Here is a 17639-nt window from a genome sequence, read left to right as displayed (position 1 = left end):
GTCATTGGATTGATTTATTGTGAAGCATGTTCACCAAGTTAATTAATTAACTAAAAAACTAAGGAGGTAATTACATTTGCCTTTGAGGAACACTGCAGTCTACTCTGCAGGGACTGAACTATTATTTGCAAGACCAAATGGAAACCACAAATATGTAACATTTATTGCACTTGTTTTTTGTAGAGGGTAGAGTAGAGGGAATGTTTAAAATAGTTTGGATAGGAGTATTCTTTAAAGCGTAATTGCATCAATATTTTATTGTTGGTGAAGAAAAATACATTTTGCAGTCTAAAATAATTTGATTGTCTGTCAATGCAAACAATGTGTCAAGAAAGCTATTAGGTTCTCTATATGGATAGAAAGAAACAACCAAAATGTCAATCTACACAATGAAGATATTGTTTCATTATCCTCTCCCCTCGAATCACTTGCTCAAAACACCACTTTCCACCAGTGAATGTTACCATAGCAACAGCAAAATTTGATGGTGGACCTCAAATGGCATTGTATTTTATTGCCACTGCTGAGAAAATGAGTCACAGTATGCACATCAAGTTATGCAGAAAAAAGGAGACAAATTCAAACTGAATTCGATAGGATAGTTGACCACTGACCATAGGAATAAACATAAATTTTGTATTATTAACATGGTTGTTAGTAACATTGGCCTTTATATGAATATACATAGATCTCAATCTTGTTAATTACTGATTCATTGTATCTGATGCATCACAATTATTTTAATCTTTTTTTGTCCTCCTCATACACATTATCACACAAATGGCTCACCTGACATAGAGGGATATAAATGCTGTGCATATATTTTTACAGTATATTAAAAAAACAAGGCACCCCTCAACAAGGTAATGGTGAACACTGTTTTAGTACTATAGATATGCTGGCATGCTTCAGTTCCTCTTTCCTCTTTAATGCATCAAATAAAAGCACACTGCACATTACTGCAATTTAACGTTTTATGCAAAAGTCTATGCAAAACAAAAGAAAGAACAACGTCTGATACTCAAAACACGTGTTAAAGCAAGATGTGCAAAATGCTATGCGGTGCAGCCCTTCTGAAAATGTGAATATTGTTGTGGAGAGTCTCCTCTGCCGAGTGCTTTGATCTTGAAATCTTGAATATGCTTAGAAAGGGCTTGTATTAAATATCCATGGGAGCCAGCACCGTCGGGTAAGCAGATGTAATGTCATTTTAATTAAGAGCCACTATTCCCCCCAGGAGACTGAGGAGGCTCCCCAACATGACGTGCAGGTACCTATAAGTAAACACACACACACATACACACACACACATAAAAAAACACATACGTGCAGGCACACACCCACGTAGAGAGACAAATACAAAGGCCCGCACACACACACGTGCCTGGGTGCACACACATGCACATACATACATGAAAACACGCATGTTCATGCACACACACCCACACCCACACACATGCCACACACATATACACATACATACCTCAAACATGCAAACACTATAACACAGAGACACACATACCAAACAAACACACACATACCACATACATACATGCAAACAATGCAACACGCAGAGACACACACACAACGCACACACACACACACACACACACACACACACACACACACACACACACACACACACACACACACACACACACACACACACACACACACACACACACACACACAGAGAGACATGTTTCACCTTATAACAGTATCAAAACCGTGGTACTCAGGGCTTCTGTGATGATAAGGAGCTGTGTGCTGGTATCTGCCCTCTGGAGAAGTTGGCGTGTGCGTACAGCAGCAGAGCGATGTCATGATGGCCCGCCTCCAAGGCGATGGACAGGGCAGTGCTGCCGTCCTACGGTCACAAATAGACGGCTCAATACGTCTAGCAGGAGGGCTTCATAGCAATTATACTGTTTGTGTGAGTGTTTTATAGAGTGTGTGTGCATGTGTGTGTGTGTGAGCGTGTTATGTATATATAGAGAGAGAGAGAGAGAGAGCGAGAGAGCTTGAGATCAGAATTCAAATCAATATCTAATTATAAATGCTAATTGCAGTACATTTTTTAACATTATATATAAACAGAGATACAACAACAATATATGAAATAATATAAATAATAATCCTCATCATCGTCATCATCATCATCATCATTCCACCCATTGTTACCACCTTGTTTATTTATTGCATGCGAAACAAACGACGGGCGGGTTCGGCTCTCAAAACCGGAGCTGATTTAGGAGGTCAGACGGTGGGGGGACTCACGCTGTCACTCAGCGCCGTGTCGCAGGCGGGCTGGGCCAGCAGCAGCCTGACGATGTTGGCGTGGCCGTGCTCGCTGGCACACATGAGCGCGGTGGAGCCTTCCTCGTCCTGGAGGCTGAGGTCCGCCCCACGCTCCAGCAGGGCCCGCACCATGTCCAGCCTCCCGTGGCTCACCGCCAGCATCAGGGCCGTCTGGCCCGCCTGGTGAGAGGGGAGACGTCTGGTCAGGGGCGGCGCCAGGACGAGTACCGCCCTCATCGATCTATTGTTGTTGTTGGTCGTTCTTTATCATGCATTATTGTTCGTTATATTTATATTTAGGGATTTTTGTCCTTTTATCCAAAGCGACTTACAAAAGCTCATTCACACACCGACGGCGGAGCCAACCACGCAGGGTGACAGCCAGCTCGTCAGGAGCAGTTAGGGTTAGCACCTCGACACTCCGGAGAGCCGGGGATCGAACCAGCTTCCGGTTACCAGTCAACCCGCTCTTCCTCCTCAGCTACTGCCATCCGCATTTAGACGATACTTTTATCAAAAGTGACTTCAGATATATGTCATTAGAGGACAAGCACACCCAATGAACTTTGTTTAAGAGGATTTTAGGATTTCTCTGATTCGTGGCTGCTGCCAGCTCCCCTGTAAACGTCCTTTAAGTCACATTCAATAACCGGAGGACAGTTATGTCTCATCAACGCTGAATTAGCAGGTTACCGGTCAATCTCTATCAACAATGCCAAGGGTTATGCATGCAGTAGCACGTCTTTACCCTACAGAGGGATTCAAACTGTGGTAGTGTGGGGTTCAGGTAGTTAGTCATCAAGGAGGCTGTTTAGACACCGGGATTTGAACCTGGGTCAACAATCGGCTGGGAGTCGCACACCCTGCCAAGTGCAGCGCTGACCTGACTGGCCTTGGCGTTGACGTCCCCTCTGGCGAACAGCTCCTCCACCACGCGCATGTCCTCCGGTGAACTCACAGCCGCAAGCGTGGCCAGCATGACCGGCGTGTAGCCCGCCTTGTTCTGCTGGTTGACGTTAGACACTCCTGCAGCGACGGTTGGCATGAAGGGAGATGCATGTTTTAAAATGGATAGGGTGTTTCATAGATTGACAGAACCATATCACTGTAACACTGTGATCATCATTAAACCAGTATTTGGGGATTAATATTCATGGTGGAATTCGGACAAAATTTTGCTGCTGTGGCTCAAAACACTAATGATGGGTCTGCTACTAGCCGTGCCCTGGTGCATCAAAGGAGTAGACCCATAATTTGTGTGATGAGCGACACCTGTGTTGGTCCTACGAGTACGCCTCTGTTGGATGAGAATTCTTATAATATCTGCATGAGTTCATCTTTTTGCTTCACTCCCCTCCCTAATTCTGTCAATTGGGTAATTGGACAGTTCTTATCTCTTTTTTTTCTATGCATGAAAAACCATGAAGATTTAATTCCATGACATTTGTTCAATGTCTTTTCAAGACTTCCAACTTATTCAAAGGGAATTTTGAAGAGCTTTTGAAGCTTTGTGTTTCCTTTGTGCCTGTGTGTACTTTGTAGCTGGAAAAGTCAGATTCACAGTGGTAACCATGACGACCATGCTCTCATACACACACATGAAAGTTAGGATCCAATGCGTACTAACGGTACCTGAGTCTAGCATCTTCTTCACCACGGCGAAGTTGGAGTGGGACACGCTGTAGTGCAGCGAGGTGTTGCCGTTGCCGTCGGCCATGTTGGCGACGTGGTGCAGCACGGCAGGGGACACGGCCCTGAAGGCCCCCAGGTAGTCCTCCACCATGGCGGCGTTGGCCCACTTGGGGCTTGAGACGCTGAACCACTCCTGTTGGAGAGTGTGGAGGCAGACTTGCTGCGGGAGGAAAGCATACAAGACACATACAACTACATCACAATCAATTCGGCAGGATGTGGCTCAGGTAGAGCAGGTTGGCTGGTAACCGGTGGTTGCTAGTTCAATCCCGGCTCTTCCTGGCGTGAGAGTGTCGAGGTGTCCCTGAGCAAGACGCCTCACCCTAGCTGCTCCGGACGAGCTGGCTGTCCCCTTGCATGGCTGACACTGCTGCCGTGTGTGAATGTGTGTATCAATGGGGGAATGTGAGGCAATATTGTAAAGAGCTTTGAGTGGCAACTGGTTAAAAAAGCACTATATAAATGCGGTCCACTTACCATTAACTAGCATGCTAACAAAACAACCTCTCAGAAGCTACAGAGTCTAGCAGCGAGCAGCCATTCATATCAAAGTTATTCATGAGCAATGTGCTGTTATTCATGATCAATGTGCTGTAATCTTGACCCATTTGTTTTCTTGTATCAGCCATGTATAGGCCTACACCATGGGGCCAAACAGAGACGCAGAACGGCAGGGCCTAAAATTAGCCTTGTTTTGGTTTGGTTAAAAATATTCCCGCACAGAGGATAACTGTTTGTGCTGAGATGCTGGCACACATCCCTGTTCGGATTGTGTCCGATCCCACTTGCTTAAAAACAACACTCCCGAGACACACCCTGTCTGTGGTTGGTTGAGGTTTGAGAGAGAGAGAGGGGGAGAGGGAGAGGGAGAGAGAGAGCGAGAGCGAGAGAGTGTTTTTGCAGGCGACTCCTATTGACTTTAAAGCCATACTCACCAATTCCTTGCTTGATAAGGCCTTTCGATCCCTTAGATAAGTCCTTAAAGCTTGACAGGCTGTAAGAATAGCCTCACTTATCTTAAACCTTAAGATATAAAAGCAAACACATTTAGAGGTTTGAGGCGGTGAGTCTGAGTCGGTTTTAATACAAAAATCTGTCAAAAATACAATAATCAAAACTGAACTTCAATATTGTAGATAAAGCAAATCAATAGACGATGTATCCCAGGTCAACCTTGCCTTCTTTAAAACCCATCAGAAGGTAGAGCATGACACCCTTACCTTGCCGACACCCCCATGAACTTGGAGCCCCTCCTGCTGTGGCTGCCCTGGTCAGCGCTGGGTTTCTTAGCTGTGGAGCGTGGCATATTGGCTGACCTGTCTGGATGGGACCATCGAACAACACAAGCTATATCACCGATTTGGCAATTTATTCAAAAGAATATACACTTTACACAGTTCACACAATTTTCTATACAGACCTTGTAGGTAATATGAGTATATGTTAATTTATAATAACATTAGTTAGGTGTAAATTGTCAGGATTAGTTACACATGAATCATTAATGATAAATTAATTTCTGTCATTTGACACTATATGTCATATATGCTTACCTTGCAGACCAGAGGATGCATGCTGCTCCATCAGTTTAATCTTTCTTTTGACCCCTGAGTCGATTAGGTCGCAACTCACTTCACTGATCCCTGAGTTCGGCTGATCCCTCCGTGTGAAATCATCAGGCGGCCATGATGGAGACTGGATTTGGGCTGTAGTACAGAAGGTTGATATTAGATGATTTTGATGATTGCTTTAAACTATACAAAAATCAAGGGAGTGAATACAAAGAAAAAGTTTGAGTTCATTGGTACCTTCACACTGGGTGTCTTGTGGTCGTGGCCTCTGATCGCAGGTGCCTGGGCTGTTGAGAACATGCTGCTCCTTCAGCAGGCTTTGCATCTGCTCCATGCCATGGGTCAACTGTGGATCCCATTGGGACTGCATTGGTTGCGGGGGCATCTGAGGAAAGAACTGAGAAGACCTTGACAGGTTCCTCACCTTTCCCTCTCCCACACCGATGCTTCTGGTCCTGCTGGAATCAGGTAGATGGGAAGGACCCGAGGCCATGTTCCTGGTTTTCAGGCCCACTAAGAAATGATCATTGATGTTGGTAAATCCAACACCCATGTCTTTGGTTTTTGCTTTTTGAGCTGGTGTTGGCATAACTCCAAGCTGTGCAGACATTCCTGAACAAACAGGGCAGGGTTCTGAAACCCCTCTGATAAGTTTGACCCTGTTACTTACAGAGACTGTTCTTGTGACTGGTTGTGTGGTGTTGGTGTGCTTCTCCTCTGTATTTAGGATGGTGTTGGTGCTGGAGTTTGTGTTTGAGGCATGCGTTGTATTGGTGAAGCGTGTCACTGAATGGGACTCTGTGTTGGTGTGTTGTGAGGCTGTCAGAGGTAAGGCCATTGGGCAAAAATCAACCATTCCACATAAATCTCTGGCTTTGCTATCGAGACCTCCACAAGACACAGTAAGGTATTCCATCCGTGCTTGTCCAATTTCGATTATTAAATCTGTATTGGTTCCTAAATCACATGTCCTAATCTCTGTCCCAATGCCCTGGTTATTTGTGGAAATATGAGCCCCTACACACTGTTCCTTTGTTTCAACCTTTTCACGCCACTGGCTCATGGGCACATCCGAGCAAGTGCCTATACTCCTAAACTCGGGCCTACAAGATGTCCCCACTGTGCAGAACTCAATGCTATCTCCTGTGCTAGCTTCACGCAGCTCTACGTGGTTGCCCACCCCCTTGCTGGTGGTGTAAATCTCTGTCATAGTGGCTTTGCTCTGAGAACCAGGCATAGTATTGGCGAACTTGTCCACCCGATTCCTCTCTTCTGCAGCCTGAAGCTCTAGTTTAAGGAGACTCATTCCTTTCTGGAGTGCAGATACCTTCAACTCCTCCTCCAACTGACCAACTCTCTCTTCCAGGGCCTCAGTTAGTCCTTGCTGCACCGCCCGCTCTGCTTCCAATTCTGTTACATGTCCAAGGTTGACCCCTGTTTCAATGGAGCGGGTCTCAATGAGTTTGGAGCATTTGCATGTTTTTATTTGATTGATTTCTAAATTTGTACCAACGGCAAGGGACTTGGCAGATCCGGCACAAGGAGTGTTATTACTGAGTCCAAGCTGCTCTTGCAAATGACCGCCTTTAATAGTCCTTTCCAAGGCCTGCATCTCCTTACTGAGCATCTGTAGGTCCCTGAGGCCTCGCGTGCAGTCACTTGAAACCTCCTCCTGGTTCTCATTCACGTCATTCTCTACTTTCGAAGCATTCTGTAGGTTTGCAGTGGCCCCCGTGCTGTAGGCTCTCCTCCTGAACACGTCATCAAGGTCCTGGCTTCCATTGTGGTTCCTGAACTGAGAGAGCAGCTGCCTCTTCTCCTCCTGGAGGACTGAGATCTTGACCTGCAGGATGGGGATGGTCTTAACCTGATCCTCCAGCTCCTTCAGCTTCTGCAGGGCCACCACCATCTGGTCACGGACGTGATGCAAATGCATGGGGCTTTGAGGACTAAATTTCAGGGATCCTGTGCTACCTCTTGTGCTGGAATTCAGCTCGAGTTCTAAGCCTCCACTGGTTTTGTTTCCATTGTTGTTCTGATTGTACGCACCGAGGCCTGTGAAAGGGGAAAGCGACCCGGTCGAGCTCACTCCTCCAAAGCTGGCTAGCCGTCGGCGTGGAAGTGGCTCAGGGGGAGACGGTCGGGTCGTTTCCTGCTCCAAGGTTTTGTTGGCCTTCACCTGGGGGTTGTCCAACGCTGGATCCCGTCTCAGTGATGCCAAGGATCTGGCTTTGGGCTCGGGTCTGGACGTCCTGGACTCTGAGCGTTCGACCGTGTCTGTAGTTGTCTCCTTTCTGTAGGATGCAGTGTCAGAGGAGGGACCATGAGGTGGGGGAAGGGGAGGCCGACCCCTGGTGAGAGACGACATGGTCAACACTCTTCTATCCTCCTCGCCACTTGGCGATAACATCGATTCTGCAAGCACCCTTCGTCCAGATGACACATCACTGGGCAGTGGTTCCACATGGTTGGCTGCCACTCTGGGCCTTCTTTTGAAGCTTAGTCGCCTAATTTTGATGCCGTTGTGGAAATCACACTTGAAGTATCTGGGGTTGAGCTAGCAACCACAGGCTCCTCTGAGACTGGTAAGCACACTCTTGGTAAAGCCAGATTTCCTGGTACCTAGGAGGATCAAGCAGAAATGTTATTACTCTTACTCTGATTAGGAAAATACAGTTATGCAATTAAAAACACCCATAACAAAAAGCAAAACAAAAACATAAGCACATTGAAACATATATTAGATAAAGCAAGCTATTAGAATTGTGTTATTTCATGGATCTTAAAAAGTGACACTATTCAATGTACAGTGTAGGAAGAAAAAAGAGTAACAGCTGCCCTATTAATCAATTTCCTTACCTCAGTAGTTTAAACTCCTCTCTGACATGCTCTGAGTGAGTCAAAAACAGTTATATTCTGTCTCTCCCAGCTGAACTCTTGTAGTGTTTTGACTGAAGTCTCCAGCTAGTGCCTCTCAGTCGTGGAGGAGGGACAGGAAAAGGTTCACAAATAGTGTGGACCTGCACTTTAGAATCATCCAGGACTGACACTTCCTCCCCATGGTATGTGTCTTAAGCTAAGACTGGACCCACTCTATAATTACAGTGCAAGTCTTCCTCTAAATGCCAAGCCATATTCTTGGCATTTCTTCTCAACCACAGACCTCAAAGTATGTCAAGCAGTGAATGAAAAATGAGCAAAAAAGGGAAAATATAAATAAAGGGTTTTTATATGGGGACCAGGGATCCTGAGGGTTTCAAACCATGAAGTTGTCAAAATTGTAAATACGGTGCAAGACATTGGATACTTATACTAACAACTAGAGCAATGTAAAATAAAACAAGAGTTGTCCATACAAATTACCTGGTCCATTTCTTACGGTGTTCACTGTCCTGAGACCCAGCCAGATCCACCAATAGAATACTAATGTCGTCTGCAGACACAGATTTTACAGGAAAGAAAAATTGTTACCCACATCCCACATCCCTCATTAGTTATCTCTTTCATTTGTCCTTCTCTTTCTCTCCAAACCCCTGTCTCTCTCTTCTTAGAGGCCCAACCCTCCCTATCTCTCTCTTTATGTCTCTCCTCTCTTTTCCCTTTCCTTCTTTCTGTCTTTCAATTCATTCACCCCTCTCTCTCCCTGTTCCCTCTGTCTGCCTTCCCCCCCTCTCTCTCTCTCTCTCTCTCTCTCTCTCTCTCTCTCTCTCTCTCTCTCTCTCTCTCTCTCTCTCTCTCTCTCTCTCTCTCTCTCTCTCTCTCTCTCTCTCTCTCTCTCTCTCTCTCTCTCTCTCTCTCCAGCTCGCTCTTTCTTTGTATTTTTCTCTCTCTTCCTCTCTCTATTTCTCCCCTCCCCTTCCTTTCTCTCCACCCCTATCTCTCTCTCTCCCCATGTCTCTCTCTCTATCATCCCTCTCTCTCTCTGTCTCTCTAAATCAATAGCAGATAACCTTACAGTGCTTACATGCAGGTAATATAACGCCAAACGAGACATCATACACCCCGGGAGGAGCAGAATCAGCAGAAGCGGTGGCGCTGAGTTGATTTCCTCCTCAATAAGCACACGTTACAGTAATAGGTAGAAAAGTAGTAGAATGTCTGCATGCTTATGCAGACCTTCTCAGTTTAGCGCTGTTGTCTCACAGCACAAAAGGCCCTCTCTGTCCCACAAAGCATGCTTGGCAATATCGCTAAGAAGAACCTAATGAAAATGAATTTTTACCACCTCTAGAGCGCTAGTGATCAAATACGGACATTGTATCAACAATCAAGATTCCAATGCCTGGCAAAGATGTGGTATTAAAGTGAGTAAAATGAGTTATATTGTGACTTGGAAATGGGCTTCGACAAAACTGACTACCAAGGAATGCTATTTCAACCCCGCATTAAGGACCACAGGGCGGTTGTGCCTGCTAGGCTGTTGTTATACCCCTCCTAATGTATGAGTGACATGGGATTTTTAAAAAACACAGACATGTACCAGACTTTGAATTGTTGCCACTCCTTAATGTAATGCATGCATTCTTGAAAGCCTATTTTGACATTCAAGTGAAAGTACTTTGTCTAGGATCATGGTAAAATACACATTATACAGAAGAATATTCGAATTCATTGGTTGATTGTTTTTGAATTATCCCGCATCATAATCCATAAGTCATGTCTATACACGTTGTTTTACATTCGTTTTGTAAAATACTGCCAAACAAGATAGCTTTTGGCCATCACAAAACATTAGCTCACAACATGAGTGTACAGGGATTGTAAGAATGCCTGTTTAGTCAAGCTTGTTTAAGTTCAAAGGTCAAATAAGCTGCCTTTTGTGAAACAACGTGTCCCTTACGAATTGCCTTACGTGGGAGCTGACCTATCATGTGCATGTATTAGGCAAGAGAAAGGACAGTTAAGACCTAAGAGACACATACTGCTGTACATATATCCTTGCACGCATGCAGACAAACAGACACCCACATACACACACTAACATGCACAAACAAACACACGCACACACACACACACACACACACACACACACACACACACACACACACACACACACACACACACACACACACACACACACACACACACACACACACACACACACACACACACACACACACACACACACTCTAAGATGCACACAGGGGCTGAGGTAATAACCTGTGATGTGAACTTTACCCTCTTGCATGATCCTGGATGGTTATTATAGCGTCATGCATAGACTGCATGCTGCCTCAACCCCACAGGTATTTACATTACCGTGATATCATTACATTGAAAGTATGGGGTGATTTGGCACAGTCATGGACTCGCCACTTTGTGTACAAAAATCCCGTCAGATCGATACAGAACCCTTCTTGTGTGCGTCATGGAAAACAAGTGTTCACCTTTAGACTGCAGTCCATTGGGGTGGAAAAAGCATACCCTATGATCGTGTTTGATCCTGTACTCAAATGCAAAGCTACATGGGAGAGAAATGCATGACCATAAATCCACTCTGAGTGGTTTATAATTTATTCAATGTTTTGAAGAGGTATCCCGTATTACACTCTCATGTTATTAAGCTCATAATCCATATTATATAGAAAGTTTCTGTCGTCAAAATAGGTGGAATAGTTCGATTTCATTTTAACACTTAATAATGCATGTTACAATATTACAAGATATATTGTTACCATTTTTCAGTGTAGGCCTATAGTAGGCCTAAGACTGAAATGGAAAAATGAGTGTGCCCGATGTGAGACTGCCTTAACTTAGGCCTATTGGTTTATCATTCATTTCTGGCCATTATCTGTCCCTGTTAAGTTACTTATCCTTGATTAATTTTGTGGGAAATAAGTTGCTTATTAATTTGTGCTGACATCCTAAATACTCCGATTGTAATGTGTAAATGTGCAGATTCCAGGCCATAAACGTGCACATGTTGTGCGACTGTATGATGCTAGCGCCATTCACACAGAGGAGCGACATAATCCATTATTTCAGTATCTTCGCACTTTGCTCCCCCTCTCTTTATACATACCGTCCGAAGTTATCCCTGTCCCCAGGAGGACGCCTGGCCGCGATTGGCCCAAATCAACGCACACCCCTGCCTGCTCTTCCTCAACCTTTGCACCGCTGTTCCATTATAGCGTGAGCGCTGAACTTCGTCTCCCTTACTTGACGCAAAGCCAGGGCCAGTTCTCCCAGTCACCAAGGTTTACCAGCAGCAGCATCGATATGTCCGACAAGGGGGCCTTCGACACCAACGTGGTGACCCTGACCCGGTTCGTCCTGGAGGAGGGGAGGAAGGCGCAGGGCACCGGGGAGCTCACCACCCTGCTTAACTCCATCTGCACCGCGGTGAAAGCAATCTCCACCGCTGTGAGGAAGGCAGGCATCGCTAACCTGTGAGATTTTACAACTTATTTCGTCAAACTTATTTTAGCATTCACTAACTAAGACTATTTGTAGTTATAGAGGGTTATGTATGAGCTTTATTTGTACCCTATCGTCTCCTTTCTCTGCAGTTGTTTTGTTTAACTTTGATAACGGTCACAGTCATGTTGTTTGTGTCTTTTTGTGTCTTGTGTTTGACTAAAGGGGTGTGTCACTGACAGCTCCGTCCTGAATATACTCACAAATCATTAATAATTAATCATTAGTATAATCGAACATCTTATCGGCTCTGTTGGACCAGGGTGCCCTCTGCAACTTTTCCTGTGCAACTCTGATCCGCTCGCAGTGTTATTAAAACACGGATATGCAAACGAAAATACAATGTTTATAATTATTACTATGGTTTATCGCCCTGCACTGCATTTCGTTCACTACTTCTTTCGCATAAATAATTAGTTTCTAGAAAGTCCGGTTTCACCGCATTCCTTCCTGAAACGTGGGTGTGCGTGGTTTATTTACTTCCTCTTGGCGCCTGCATGCTACTATTGGCTCATTCATTCACGTTCAGTTCCTTCACTGGCGATGTCGCAAAAGGGTGTTTTGGACTGACCCTCATCTCATTGTCTGTCCTGACCCTCATCTCATTGTCTGTCCTGACCCTCATCTCATTGTCTGGCCTGACTCTCATCTCATTGTTTTGGACTGACCCTCGTCTCAATGTCTGGCCTGACCCTCATTTCAATGTCTGGCCTGACCCTCATCTCAATGTGTGGCCTGACCCTCATCTCATTGTTTGACCTGACCCTCATCTCATTGTTTGACCAGCTATGGCATCGCTGGGAACACTAACGTGACTGGTGACCAGGTGAAGAAGCTGGACGTGCTGTCCAATGACCTGGTCATCAACATGATCAAGTCCTCCTTCACCTCCTGTGTGTTGGTGTCAGAGGAGGACGAGAAGGCCATCATTGTGGAGCCAGACAAGCAGGTGTGTGTGTGTGTGTGTGTGTGTGTGTGTGTGTGTGTGTGTGTGTGTGTGTGTGTGTGTGTGTGTGTGTGTGTGTGTGTGTGTGTGTGTGTGTGTGTGTGTGTGTGTGGTTAGTTTCGATCATGAATATCATTGACGTCGCTAATTTTCTCCACAGGGTAAATACATTGTTTGTTTCGATCCTCTGGACGGCTCGTCAAACATTGACTGTCTCGTATCAATCGGATCAATCTTTGCCATCTATAGAAAAGTATGTGGTTTTTTAATACGTCATTTTACACAGAAAATATGTTGATCATTTGCATTTGAAAAGTATATTTTGGATTAAGTTTGTTGTTTTTGAAAGCTTTTGAGCTATTAATACTACTACTAATAATAAGATATAGATATATAGATATAGATATATATAGATATATATATATAGATGTAAATATATGAAATTTATATACAAAACTATCAAAAAATTGTGTGTTTGTTTATTTAAAGTTAAGTTACATCAGACAACCATAGGCAGAAACGAGGTGACTTGCTTAACAAGGAACCAAAACATATCAGTTATCAGCAGATCACAGTAGCCTAGTGTGTGTGTGGGATTGGGGCGGGGTTGTGTCAGAAACACGTTATGGTGAAATCTCTGGACAGTAAGTGCTCACCTGCTCACGTTTTGTTCTCTTGTTGTTCCAGACCACAGACGGCGCGCCCAGCGAGAACGACGCCCTGCAGCCCGGGAGAAAGATGGTTGCTGCGGGTTACGCCTTGTACGGGAGCGCCACCATGATGGTGCTCTCAACCGGGCAAGGGGTCAACTGCTTCATGCTGGACCCGGTACGTCTCTGCCATAGGAATTAAAAAATATAATATTATATATTATAATATTTAACCTTTATTATTCAGGATAGGCACTTTAGAGCAGGCTCTCTTTTTCAATGACCCCCTGATGACAACATACAAATAAAAACAGAAATACAAATGTACGATAGACATAAACAGTAGGTCAGCTGAAATATATATATATATATATAACACGAAATATGAATATCAAATACCGAAAAACCCTCAACTTACAACAACTCTGAATCAAGACAGATTTTTCATCGTGTCTTGTTTCATGCAGTCCATCGGTGAGTTTATACTCACTGACAAAGACGTGAGGATCAAGAAGAAGGGAAAGATCTACAGTTTGAACGAAGGATACGCACAGCATTTCAACCCTGATGTCACTGAGTACCTGCAGAAGAAGAAGTACCCAACGGTAAGGACAACACATTGTCCAATCAGGAAGGATCTCTCCACTTTGGAATAGGGCGTGCCAACTCTGCAATGCAATGCAATTGCAACGTGAAGACAGGTGTCTTTACCAGAACTTCCCTGACGGTATAACAAGGACCATATCACACTGAACATAGCTGGGAACAAAATAAATAAAAAGCCTCCATCTTTGGCCTCAGTTTATGCAAATTCATGCAATTCCTTCTTAGGGTTTAATGGAAGAAAATAAAATAGACCAAAGTTGACTGCAATAGCAAGATCCACATGTGGAGAATCAAAAGCTATTCATATTCTGAGTGCCAGGAGGATTGTACAACATCCTGTATGACATCCTGTATGTTGTACCCACATGTACTGTAGGGGGCAGTATAGTGTAGTGGCTAGAGTGCTGTACTCTTTATTTGATCCCCACAGAGCATCTTTAGGTCGAGGAGTTGCCCTGAGAATATATCTTCAATGTAACTCTGAAATTGTTCTGCATTCAAACACCCTTTGAGATATATATTCTTATTCCAGCAGGCCATGTCAGGCAGGAGAATGACAATTAACTCAAATACCGGGTACTAAATATTTGTGTTTATCTAACTACTTTTCTAATTTGCAAACCCTCCGAGACAGAACACATGCATTGCATGTCCAAGTTATTTCATAAGTTTCATAAGTTTCTAATTGAAAGGAACTGAGAAACATCAGAGGTTTAAAAAAACAAACCTCTGAATTGACAAAACTGGATTTGGTAAACCTAGTGGGAGGCTGCCCCCATGTGCCATCCACGCATGTACTCAGCACTTGTTCTTCACCACTTTGTGTCCCGATAGGACGGCTCTGCTCCATACGGCGCTCGCTACGTGGGCTCCATGGTGGCCGACGTCCACAGAACTCTGGTCTATGGAGGAATCTTCCTGTACCCCGCCAACGTCAAGAGCCCCAAAGGCAAGGTACTGTCATCGACCAAACCACTCAGCCCGATGGCTGCTTTAGGCCACTCATCCCCATGGGAACATAATGGAATTAAAGGTTCCATGACATAGCACCAGGTGCTGTGTGATTAGCCGTTACAAGCCGTTTTGGAAATCTGCCCCTTATGACATCCCAGGTGGGCATGTCCACCTAGATGCGTGCTGGATAGATCAGTCTACCAGCCTATTGAGTGGACTGTAGCAAACGTTGCTCATTTATCCGTCACACATCTAGGTGGACACGCCCACCTCTGATTTGGCAGATTTCCAAAACGGCTTGTGACGGCTAATCACACTCACACCTGGTGGCATGTCATGGGGCCTTTAAATTAACAGCAACAATGCGGAATAAATAAAAGTATATGCCAGTGTGTAAGGCCATGTAACGAAAAGCACCCCTCTTTGCATGACCCCCATCCCATTGATTTCCCGGTCCTCATGCGGCCTTTGATTTGTTGTTTTGCCCTTCAGCTCAGGCTGCTGTATGAGTGCAACCCCATGGCCTTCATCATCGAGCAGGCAGGGGGGCTAGCCACCACGGGCAGCGTGAGCGTGCTGGACATCCAGCCCACCAACATCCACGAGAGGTGTCCCGTGGTGCTGGGCTCCCCCGACGACGTGCAGGAGTACCTCGCCATCTTCAAGAAGCACGTGAAGTGAGGTGAGGCGGCGATGTCACGGACACCGTGGTTTTAGATGGCCTTGATGATTTCATATTCATCTCCCCCACACACCGCCCGTACTCACTAACGTGTAGTCATCATAACAATAGATGATGTTTTTCACCACTGTATTTGTATTTACAATATTATCTACTGCCCCCTGTTAGAACCAGGGCCCGGGAGGTAATGCATGACTAAAACTTGCCCGTTTCGGATCAGATTTGATAATGTACGAGGCCTGTATACTAAAGTGCACTGCAAAAGGTAAATTGACGTCATGTGTGTACAAGTCAAATGTTGTTTATACATTAAGAGGATGACATTAACATGGCAAACATGTGTTCATCTAAATCAACAGGAGAACCGTGGAGCGGTAACGAGGAAAATTAACACAAAGGACTCCAGCAGCACCTTCTCTGTGCCCCAGCTCCTCCGCATCGACCGGCTGATGAAGGCACAAAGGGAAATCAGGAGCGATTGTACGCAATTGTGAAAGCTCAATGGGTCCATGGGGACTGATATGTTGTGTTCCTATAAATGTGAATGTCTGAGTGCTATTTATCGAGACCTAGTATCAGATACCCATTCAGTTGTTTTTCTTTTTTTTTAATAAAGGAGTAATTGATGAAACAAGTTTTTTCGTTTGCTGGCTAAAATCTGTGTCAACATGAGGTGCTAAAATTGTTTTATTCATAAATGGATCCTCATTTATTGTGCCATGTGCAAACAAAGAGTCAAAACAAATGTATTCAACTGCAGATTTATTAACACTATATTTTAGAAAGGCCAACGGTGCCTATATATTTGAGCATATCTTCATATCTATGCATCCAATACAAAGGCCGGTATGACGATGAGGTTTAGAAGCAGTTTTGTGAGCTACCAGCCTTGTTCCCTGACTTCACCTATGGTTCCTCGGCTATCTCTCTGGGAAACATTTGCCAAGATAACAGCCATACCAATCCCTAGATTGTTTGGTAGGAATATATTGAAGCTAATGAATTGGTAACTGAGATTTTCCACTTCTTTGAGGAGTGGGAATCGTTGAAACCATGGCAACAGCACATTCTTGAGTTCCCATTTCAGGACTGATTCCTGCAATAACTGAATCATATCTGTTGTTAGTCATTGCATTTGCATCCTTCATTTACAAGGAATTGGCATCTGCAAGACTTGCTTTATTCAGAGGCGACAAATTCTTTCCTCAACTCTTGAAGCTAAATAATTTAGAAACTAAACCAAAATAATGTCTCTTCCTCTCTGCTACATTAGTTTCTCTGCTATTTGAGAAGCGTTGCAATTACCGTACCTGTGAATGAAAAGTAAGATTAATTTCCTGAATCAGAGGTGATTGACATGTAAGATTGATTTCCTGAATCAGAGAAGAAACACTCTTGATAGGCAAGATATTAGCAAGCTATGTTGATTTGTAAAACAATTGGGCCAGTTCCCGTCAGAATTAGCCTAGGGGATTGAAACAAACAGGATATATTAGAACAGGATAGGATTTGCTTCAAGCACTTGCTTGAGGTTTGTGTTCAGTTCCCCGAAACATCTTCATTCTGTTCATTATTTTAACTGCATTAATATTTCAGAACTCACAAATTGAATTAATCCAAATCAATCAGTAAAATTGTAGTATAATTTCCTAATTGATATACCAAATAAATTATCCAATTTAACAGGTGAGATCATAATTACACATTGTCTCTGGTGTGGTTATCAGATGCGACAGATTTTAGTTTCACTATTAATGTAGCATAAAAAGGCCTTGTATTTCATCAGTAAAAATAACAAACCACACAGTGTAAAAACAACAACT

At 44.2% G+C, this 17639-nt stretch overlaps 2 protein-coding genes and 1 long non-coding RNA gene across 3 annotated transcripts; 1 reads left to right on the top strand and 2 right to left on the bottom strand.

Annotated features, from left to right (window-relative positions):
- Positions 1-190: 190 nt before the first annotated feature.
- LOC130380598 (KN motif and ankyrin repeat domain-containing protein 1-like) lies at positions 191-6974 on the bottom strand. The gene is made up of 10 exons (XM_056587843.1): positions 6889-6974; positions 5799-6074; positions 5544-5696; positions 5211-5310; positions 4926-5013; positions 3931-4150; positions 3182-3324; positions 2278-2478; positions 1709-1867; positions 191-1274 (listed from the first exon to the last, which is right to left on the bottom strand). The coding sequence occupies exons 2-9, from the start codon at positions 6052-6054 to the stop codon at positions 1736-1738; spliced, it is 1293 nt and encodes a 430-aa protein (XP_056443818.1). The 5' UTR covers positions 6055-6074; positions 6889-6974; the 3' UTR covers positions 191-1274; positions 1709-1735.
- Positions 6975-8012: 1038 nt separating this feature from the next.
- Positions 8013-12429, bottom strand: LOC130380600 (uncharacterized). The gene is made up of 3 exons (XR_008895309.1): positions 11584-12429; positions 8421-8994; positions 8013-8183 (listed from the first exon to the last, which is right to left on the bottom strand). It is a non-coding gene; the product is annotated as an uncharacterized LOC130380600 (long non-coding RNA).
- Positions 11689-16424, top strand: fbp1b (fructose-1,6-bisphosphatase 1b). The gene is made up of 8 exons (XM_056587844.1): positions 11689-11950; positions 12765-12927; positions 13085-13177; positions 13612-13752; positions 14042-14179; positions 15015-15134; positions 15627-15816; positions 16176-16424. Exons 1-7 carry the CDS (start codon positions 11781-11783, stop codon positions 15813-15815), a joined length of 1014 nt encoding a protein of 337 aa, XP_056443819.1. The 5' UTR covers positions 11689-11780; the 3' UTR covers position 15816; positions 16176-16424.
- The last annotated feature ends 1215 nt before the right edge of the window (positions 16425-17639 follow it).

This window comes from Gadus chalcogrammus, chromosome 4, assembly GCF_026213295.1.
Source record: "Gadus chalcogrammus isolate NIFS_2021 chromosome 4, NIFS_Gcha_1.0, whole genome shotgun sequence".
In the NCBI taxonomy this organism is placed as follows: Eukaryota; Metazoa; Chordata; class Actinopteri; order Gadiformes; family Gadidae; genus Gadus; species Gadus chalcogrammus.
The sequence above is the reverse complement of the archived record's forward strand: the minus strand, read 5'-3'. Positions and strand labels throughout refer to the sequence as shown.